This window comes from Pteropus vampyrus, unplaced genomic scaffold (genome assembly GCF_000151845.1).
Source record: "Pteropus vampyrus isolate Shadow unplaced genomic scaffold, Pvam_2.0 Scaffold341, whole genome shotgun sequence".
NCBI lineage: Eukaryota > Metazoa > Chordata > Mammalia > Chiroptera > Pteropodidae > Pteropus > Pteropus vampyrus.
The window spans coordinates 605,747-615,316 of NW_011889122.1; the positions used below are offsets into that span (position 1 = coordinate 605,747).

Here is a 9,570-nt window from a genome sequence, read left to right on the forward strand (position 1 = left end):
ACAGGCGAGCAGGGGCGGACAGAGGCGAGGCGGCCTGCCGGCTGGGGCCTCCAGAGCCGTGTTCCTGGCTCGGACACCCACGAGGGATGGGTTTCCATCGGTTGTCCTCCAGGAAGCCGTTTCATAGAAACTCAGCAGCGTTTAAAAAAAAAAAACAAAAAACCTGCCTTTTTCCGTTCTGATCTCCTAATGGGAGGCCAGTGAATGACTTAATCACAGTTGTCACGTTTTCGGTGTATTTTTTGGGAGGGGGAGCACGATTGGGCCTGGGGAGGTGCTTGGGCCTCCGAAGCCCAAGCTGGTGCTTTGATGACCCCTGTCCCTTCCCCTGTGGAATTTTACACTCTGCGGGGAAGATTTGTGAGGTGCCAAAGGCAGCTCTGTGTGTGCACAGAGGATGGGGAGGAGTGTAGAAGCGGGGCCTTCTGGGGTGTCGGAGAACCACTTGGCGGTATTTCTTTCGCTTCAGGTTACTTTTTCCGGAAACGAGGTAGATAGCCCCTGGCCAGGTAGGGTGCTCAGGTGATACTGCTGACCCTTAGGAGGCTAGGAGAGCTGCTGGGGTACGTGGGGTGGGGGGCTGGTGCCAAAGAGAAGCCTCCAGTGTTAAGCGTTGAGATACTCGTGCTCTTCCCACTCTGAGGGTTCAGAGAGCTTCATGCTGAAGGCGTGAGGATGTATCTGCTCCCTCTTACAGTTGAGGACGCTTGACATTCCCAGGCCCAGAGCTCCAGCCCATCCAGCACTGCAGTTACCCCCGTCTGTTCTTAGTCGCTGTGGCGTTTAGGTTATTTTCAAGAGCGGGAGTTGATTGGTCACTTCTCCCTGTACTTGCGTGTGGCTCTTCTGTGGACTGAAGTAACGACAGCCCTTTTTCTCAAAATGAGAATTTGAGAATGAGGTAACGTACGGTTACCGTTCCGCAGAGACCGTGCGGTGTAATCAGTTGTCATTCTCCTCCCCTAGTGCTTGTGAAACCGAACACAACCAAAGCATGGATATGGGAAACCAACACCCTTCTATTAGTCGGCTTCAGGAAATCCAAAAGGAAGTGAAAAGCATAGAACAGCAAGTCATTGGCTTCAGTGGTCTGCCGGATGATAAGAATTACAAGAGACTGGAGAGGATTCTAACAAAACAACTGTTTGAAATAGACTCTGTAGAAACCGAAGGGAAGGGAGACATTCAGCAAGCCAGGAAGCGGGCGGCGCGGGAGACGGAGCGTCTGCTCAAGGAGCTGGAGCAGAATGCGAACCACCCACACCGGATCGAAATCCACAGCATCTTCAAAGAAGCCCAGGCCCTGGTGAAAGAGGAGATCGTGCCATTCTACACCGGAGGCAACTGCGTGACCGAGGAGTTCGAAGAAGGCATCCAGGACATCATTCTGAGGCTGACGCACGTTAAAACCGGGGGAAAGGTCTCTTTGCGGAAAGCGAGGTATCACACTTTAACCAGGGTCTGTGCGGTGCAGGAGATCATCGAAGACTGCGTGAAAAAGCAGCCGTCCCTCCCGCTCTCCGAGGACGCGCACCCTTCCGTCGCCAAGATCAACTCTGTGATGTGTGAGGTGAACAAGGCCAGGGGCACCCTGATTGCCCTCTTGATGGGGGTGACCAGTAACGAGACGTTCAGGCACTTGTCGTGTGTGCTCTCGGGACTGATGGCCGACCTGGATGCTTTAGATGTTTGCGGGCACACCGAGATCCGGAACTACCGCAGGGAGGTCGTGGAGGACATCAACAAGTTGTTGAAGTATTTGGATTTAGAAGAGGAAGCAGACAGTACCCACGCATTCGACCTGGGGCAGAACCATTCCATTTTAAAAATAGAAAAGGTCCTCACGAGAATGAGAGAAATAAAAAACGAACTCCTTCAGGCACAGAACCCCCTTGAGTTGTACGTGAGCTCCAAAACAGAGTTGCAGGGTCTGATTGGACAGCTGGACGAGGTAAGTCTCGAAAAGAACCCGTGCATCCGCGAAGCCCGGAGAAGAGCCGTGATCGAAGTGCAGACCCTCATCACTTACATCGACTTGAAGGAAGCGCTCGAGAAAAGGCAGGCGTTCCCATGTGAGGAGCACCCGTCGCACAAAGCCGTCTGGACCATCCTGGGACACCTGTCCGACATCCAGGGGGAGGTCCTCTCGTTCGATGGAAATCGAACTGATAAGAACTACATCCGGCTGGAGGAGCTGCTCACCAAGCAGCTGCTGGCCCTGGATGCCGTCGACCCGCAGGGGGAGGAGAAGTGCAAGGCTGCCCGCAAGCAGGCGGTGAGGCTGGCCCAGAACATCCTCAGCTACCTGGACCTGAAGTCCGACGAGTGGGAGTACTGAGGCCGGAGCGCCCGCGTGGCCGGCCGTGTTCACAGCGAGCTTCCGGGTCCGTGGGCCCGACTGTGATTTATGCGTGCATATTTCAATCTCAGTATTTATGATTGAAGCAAATTATATTCAGTTTCTCTGCTGCTTTTGATGTCGCAAAACAAATATCATTACAGCACATTAACTTTTCCATTGGATGAGTATCCGTATGTTGTGGTGTGGTTTTTTTAAAGTCAAAATGGAATAGGGGCAGCTTTTGTCATTTTTAAGTGGGTTGTGCAGGCGGTAAATTGCAGATGTTTCCAGTCTGGAGCTAGACGTAGCTTTGCATAAAACCGGAACAATTGGGAAAGGGGACTTTCCGGTTAAAGAGAAGTAAATGTAAGGCCCAGGCGCAAGAGCAGGACGGTGTGTTTTATTATGCGGAAGCGGGATTTTTTCATTTACAAAGCCTGATTGGTCTCACCCCATTTAATACGGCGGGCTTTTTTCTTTTTTTTGGATGGTCTGTTCTTTCATAAACGTTTTGTTTGGAAAACTGTATTCCCCTCCCCCCCTTACACTGCATTTAGAGAGGGGGATGTTTTTTGTGTGCGACAAAAGAAAATTATGAAAATTAATAGCAAAGAAACTTTGAGACCGCATTGAAAAAGGGTAAAACACCAGCCAGTACCTTCAAGTTGTTTTTGTTTGTAAAAACTGAACTTAGAGTTTTCCTTAGTAAGGGTGAGAACATTGAAATGAAGTTAATGGACCTTTCAAAAAAAAAGAAAAGGAACACCCATACCTGTAATAGGGTAGTAAGATCTGGAGATGGGTTACCAATGTCAGGTGATACTCAAAACTAATAGGCAAATGTGTGTGGACCTAGCATGTAATGGGCTGATCTGTCATTCGAGGCTGCACAGTGGACGGTACTGTCTACAACGATGGGAACAGAAACTGTCCCCAGCCCTGCAGGACCCAGGTCACTACAGCTCGTCCGAGGAAGTCAGCGGTCAGCTCCTAGCATCCTAAACATCGCACTCTGGGACCAGGTGGGGCAAGCTGCTCGGAGCACCTGCTGTGCCCCTCACCTCCCACCACTGGCTCGTGGGAGTTTCTCGAGCGCCTCACAGAGCCAGTAAAGTCTGTCGGTCCATGAGGTTTTTCTCTTCCGCTAAAGGATGTACATATTTCTGTAACTACTTCCTGAGGACCCAGTTTTACGGTTTCCTGTTAATGTGAACAGGAAAACATTCTCAAAGTTCTGAAGTGCCTTGATGACATGTAGGTCCCAGTATTACCACAAGAGACTGCTCTTTCTGTAGTCACCTTGCACAGAATAATCATGTTAGAGTACTTCTTTTGAACTCTGTAGTGACTTATCTTTCAGAGATTAATTTGGTAACTTCATGTAAACAGCTACAAATAAGGTAGATAAAGGAATACCCCTAAATATCTAAGAGGTGGTCAGAGTGTAGCCCTAGAGAGATTTTCCCTTCGTCCCAGTATTGCCCCATAACTAAAAGCCCTTGACCTGTCTTTCCTACTAGAAAGTAGATGCGCTGGATAGTGGGGCGCAGGGCAGCGAGCCCCTCCCACCGCACATGCAGCTCCTGGCGGCCGAGGGCTCTCAGCGCAAGTTACTGGCAACTGTTTGAGCCAAACTTATTTTAGGATTGCTATTCTGTATCTTAGTTTTAGGGGCCTTTTAAAGTCCTGAAGAGTTTTTAAAAGCCGCTGACTGTCTGGGTCCCAGCTCTGGAGGTCAAGGTTTATTTACTCCTCCCAGACACACCTGCGGTGGCCCGGCCAGCTCCATTGTAAATTCCAGGCCTGAAAGTTAAAGGAGCAGCGTTTCCTTTAAGGAAACACTGTTCCGCCTATTGTTCTGTGAAAACAGCTCTGCCCTGTGCTCCATCTCACGTGTCTCTCCGGGTTCTGTAGCGCCGGCTCGCTGCCCAGCTTCAGCGTGTGTGTGCGTGTCGGGCGCGGACCTCCGCCAGGCCCTTTGGGATCGCTCACGTGGGTTCTTTTGGTCAAGACACCATCAAAGCAACCTTGATGGATGGTTAAGGCCCAGCGTTGCCTGTGTTCAATCTGCCTGGTCCCCTGTACCTGCTGTCCTCCCCAAGTGGGCCCAAGTGACCTGGGTCTAGCTTGCCTGTCCCTCGTCGGGAGCAGGCTCTTTCACTGTGGGCTGCTGCATGCAATCTTGTAACTGGGCTCACCACATTGTATTGTGTGTTCGTGATCCAACCCGAAGACAATCTGAAATAGAAGTAAAATCTACCCCTGAAGATGTCTGCCTGGGTTCTGCATTAAATGGCGTAATCCACGTTCACGCAAAACCACTGGGGACGTTCACTGTCTTCCCTTCAGACACGCCCCACCCAGACAGAGCCGGTCAGTCTGTAACGCAGCAGTCACAAAAATAAACGGAACCAGAATGTCGACCGAGTACAGTTCAATGCTTTATTTTCCTAAATTGGCTTGTGAAGTTGATATAACTTAGTATGTTTGAGAAGTTTAACCCATAAAAAAAGAAAAAAAAAAAAGTTTAACCCGTTTTTCTTGTTTGTTTTATTTTGCAGTTTTTATCTGGTTTTTGAGGGTCTAAGCTTATCCTGTACATACAGTTTTGTTAAGCAAGGTTTTTAGCTTTTCGTGCATCTGGTACTTCTAAGAATAATTGGGGAGATATTTGCCATTGATTTCGATGTATAACGGGTGTAATACAGGTGTGTGGATCCTGTCCCTTCTTTTTAAGCTGTATGACTATTGTAACAGTATGTTTTAAATATTCAGTATTATTTGAGATGCATATTAGTCTACCCTTAATTATGAATGAAATAAAATGGTCTTAGCTTATCTTTGCAGTGGAGACAGGGTGTGAGTCTGAGGTGTGAGTCCTGTTGACACGTCTTCACCTTCACTTGCTGTGGCCAGGAGGGGTGATACGGTACCCAGCGGGCCCAGCCCGGGGAGGGTGGGCTCCTTAGCGCCAGTTGGTGGCAGCTACCTAAGGGTGCAGCAGCACGTGAAGACCAGGGTTCAGCCACAGGTGAAGGGAAACTTCCCATTTAAACAACCCAGGCGCCTTGGGGCCAGAAGAGGGCCACCAGGCCCAGGGGCGGGTGGCCTCATGCTCCAGGGCTGTGCCCATGTGAGGGCACAAGTCTGACCCTGCCGGCCGTCCAGGGTTCATGAAACACAGCGCAGGCTCCCCACACCCTCCCTGAGTCCCGCGGTGGGGACTGACCGCATTCACTGTGGGCAGCTGTTTGGCTGGCCGACCCGTCACCTGGCCGCTGTGGTGGCTTTCTGTCCCTAGGCCCTTCCTGCGTGTGCTGGTCTGTGGTCCCACTGCCTGCTGAGACCTTCCCGGTGATCAGACGAGCAGGAGCAGCCTCCTCCTGCAGGTGATGAGAGCAAGCTGGACGGCTTAAGAACCAGGGGAAAGTTGACAGGTTTAACGAACCCTCTGCCGCACAGGTGCCGGTTCCACAGCCGGCACGACCCATTCGGACTCAAACCGCGTTCGCAGGCTCCGCCGCCCGCTTGACTGACAGACGCCATCGCACCACGTCCCCGCGAGGAAACCTCTGTCTGGTGGAGGCGGGAAGGGACACGAGGCAGCAGCCACTCTGGATGGGTCATAGGTATAAGTACCTGGCCGGCAGGAGAAGGCTCAGGCCCCAAGGCTGCTTAGGGGTGGGACAGGGGTGGGACAGGAGAAGCCCCAGGGGCTGGGCAGGGTGACGTGGGGGCTGAGGGACCGTGCGCTGACAAGCTTAGCCTGCTTCTGAGGTGTGGGGGCGCTAGCCGGGGTGCAAGCTCGGCCCAGCTTGGGGCCCTGGGTGTGAGCTGGGGTCTTCTAGGCCCCTCTGCTGTGCTTCCAGGTCTTCGTGTTTCAAGCCGTCACCCATGGGAGCTGCCAGGCTCGGGGCGAAGCCCCCGTCATGCGTGTTCGACACTCGGGCCACCCCGGGCAGGTTCTGCGACATCTTCCCAGGCAACTGGGACACTTGGTGACCACTTGCCCAAGGAGCTGCCTGAGGTCGCCGGGCTAACAGGAGCGGGCCCCGCCCGGCCTGGCCCTCAGCGCGGTTCCCTGCAGGCGGGGCCTCAGCTCCCCGCACCTGTGTGACCCTGTGACTGTGTGACCATGTGACCGCTGGCCAGGGTGGGCGGGCAGGCGGGAGCCCACTGCGCTGGGCTGAAATCAGCCCAGCCGCCTCCGGTCCGGGCTCCGCGCCGCGCTCTGGTGTCTAGTTGTGGGGTCCGTGGCACTGAAGGCCGAGGCCTCAAGGACGGTACGGCCACGAGCGCCAAACGGCAGAAACGTTTTAACGGTCTCACGCCAGCGCCCTCCTGTCCCCAGGGCTCTCCACGGGGACTTTCCTGGAAAACGCACACACGCTTCCAGCTGCCCCTCAGGACCCGGACCTGCCCGAGCTGCCGGCCGCTCCCGCGGGGGGACGCACGCCCCCACCTGGCCTCACGCCACGGGTCACAGCGAACAGCCACCCGCCTGCCCTGGGGACCTTCCCGGTCTCGAGCCGCGGACCCCAGGTCGTTGCTGGGCCACTCATGCTGCAGGGCTGCCCCATCGGGTCCTCCAGGGGACTTGGCGCGGGGCCGGGTGTCCCGAGTTCTGATGGACGGGACGGCCCAGCCCAGCTTGGACGACGTGGGCTCTGTCCCTTCATCCCAGGCCTTCCTGCCGGCCCCGCCCCCTCCGCCTCACGGCCCTGGGCCCGCTGGCTTGTCCGTGGCTCCCAGGCCAGGCCGCGGTGCCCTCTGAGACAGCTCCATCTCCTCCTGTCCATCCCCATGGCCTCGGGCCCTGGTGACAGTGGGAAGCAGGTACCTGTGGGCGAACTATTCTTTAGACATGGTGTCCTCACTCCTGGCACAAAATGCACTTGCTGGATGAACAGACAGAAACCTCAGGCCTTTACATAGCTTCATAAAGCATGTCAGGTCGGCTGCCATTTTGCTGATCAGGACTCAGAGCCTCAGTCTACGGTGCCTGCAGCCAGGACCCTGGCATCACTGCACGAACTCACCTATGACCGCCTCATCCCCTTGCACAGATCAAAAGTGCCCATACCTAGGCCCATGTGCTGGGCTGGCATGTTGCCCCCCCTGCCGCTGACCGACCCCCCTCGGCTGAATGACCAGCTGAGTGAGAAGCCGAGGGACACAGGCAGCCCCACAAGGGTGTACCCACGGGTGCACTGTGGACTCCTTGGCCACTTCATCCTCCCTCTGAGAAGGGCTGCGTGACCGCTCACGGGGTGGACAGGGGTGTGGCGGTCCAGCCAGAACCCCTGACGCCCCCATTCAGGCCCCTCTCTCCCATCTCAGATCGCTCAGTTCCCCAGGGAGGGCAGAGAATGGAGCTGCTGCTGTCCAGTGCCTAGTCACAGGCAGACATGCAGCCGCCTGGTGGCTCACCCTGTACAAAGTGACTGGCTCCTATGCGGCTGTCCCGGGGCCTCAGCATGTCCAGGCTGATCTCTGAGCGGCCAGCAGCCCGTACGAACCCAGAGGGCTGTGTGCCGGGAAGACCAGCCGTGGTCTGGATGAACAGACACGTGCTGCCACATCAGGCTATGACCCTCTGTGGATGGCAGGGCCAGGGCCGCTAGGCAGACCGTGGCAGATCTCGAAGACAAATCTCTTTCCTTCCTGGTCTTGTCCTCAGTGCCTAGAACAGTGCCTGGCTCAACCAGGAAATGGTTGTTGAATGAATGAATGAATGAATGAATGGAGACAGCACCATGGGAGCGGGCAGACCGGCAGCCAGTGGGGTGGCATCGCCTCCCAGGTCAGGGAGAGCCTCCTGCGTCCATTCACAAACCTCCGTGTCCTGGAGCCATGCGGGGTCTGTATGTGTCTCCAGATATGTCACAATGTCCTGGGGAAAAGGCAGACGAGGGTGGTGAACGCCACAGCCCAGCTGCGGTGAGTGGCGTGCCAGGAGAGAGAGGGTGTACCCCTGGGGGGAGGCACCTGTGCTGGGGAGTCGGAGGATTCCCCTCTACGGGCACAGCTTTACCTCGAGACCGTGGGGTGCAGGGGCTCCCGGGGGGAGCAGCAGGTGCGGAGCCCTGGCCTTGGCACCAGGCACACTGAGGGTCTGGGGGAGTCTGGGCAGGGAGCAAGGGACAGAACAGGGGTTCCAGGGGCTGGATGGTGAGGCCGCTGGAGAATTTCAGTCTTTTAGGTGCTCTGTTGGATGTTCACCCCGGTGGCAGCAATGGAGGCCGAACTGGGAGTAAGGGGGCCAGAGCAGGGAGGCCAGGAGGGAGGGTGGGTGGGACGAGAGAAGTAGGCAGAGTAAGCGACCCGGGGGAGAGGATCGGGGACACCGAGGGTGGCACTAGGGGACGGGGTCTCCCGAGGTCCTGAGCTGTGACAACGGGAGGGGCTAGCCATGGGGTCAGGGCACATAGCAGCACAAGCGAGTGTGGCTGAATAACAAAAGCAGCTGGCTACTAGAGGGACATGGAGGCCAGCCACGTCCTGCCCCGTGGGCCTGGGGCAGCAAGGCGCCTGGCTGCTGGTTCCTGGGCCTGTCAGCACTGTCTGCCGGCACCAGCTGCTGAACTCATCATCCCCCCGCCCCCGAAGGCCAGCTTAAGCAGCCCCCAGCGCCCAGCCCTGGTCTCCTGGGTCCACGTGCCTTATTTCCTCTGGGAGGCCCAGGTTTCATCTTGCTGCTTTCACCTGGCCCAGCCGCTCAAAGAAAGGGCAGGTGTCCCAGGACCGACATGGCTCTGTGGCTCTGTGGTGAGGGGCTCTGAGGTGAGGGGCCGTGTGGTCTGGGGGAAAGTGCAGACAGACCACCAGCCATTGCAAAGACCTTGAGGTCCAGGAGCCAGGTAGGTCAGGTGAGTCTGTGGGGCTGGATCCGGTGGACCTTGCTGGTGTGGGGAAGCCATGAGCACCTTTGGAGGCAGAATTGCATCCTGGATGGGAGGCGCCCAGACAGAGCCAGGTACAAGCAGCCCTCTGGGACTGGGCACTTCTAGGGGATCCCTCGGCCCCCATAGCTGCTCCACCTGGCCTGATGACTTGCCATGGATGACCACCCACGTGCAGGCGCTGTGCCCTGCCTGGCAGGCTGGGGAAGATGCCCCGGAGGGTCCCTCCAGGTGAGATTGTAAGAGATCTGTCTGAGCTCCACTGCTTTGGGGGGGATCTGCCAGGCTGCGTGGAGAGAGAGGACCCCAGACGGCCCGCCCCACTAT

The 9,570-nt window shown here is 56.1% G+C and overlaps 1 protein-coding gene across 1 annotated transcript; it reads left to right on the forward strand.

Annotated features, from left to right (window-relative positions):
* Positions 1-273: 273 nt before the first annotated feature.
* BAG5 (BCL2 associated athanogene 5) lies at positions 274-5,192 on the forward strand. Its single transcript, XM_011378487.2, has one exon. The coding sequence runs from the start codon at positions 995-997 to the stop codon at positions 2,336-2,338; it is 1,344 nt and encodes a 447-aa protein (XP_011376789.1). The 5' UTR covers positions 274-994; the 3' UTR covers positions 2,339-5,192.
* Positions 5,193-9,570: the final 4,378 nt, after the last annotated feature.

What these genes read in the sequence shown, in the direction of transcription:
- BAG5 (XM_011378487.2), top strand. Translation starts at nt 995, where the DNA reads ATGGATATGGGAAACCAACACCCTTCTATTAGTCGGCTTCAGGAAATC.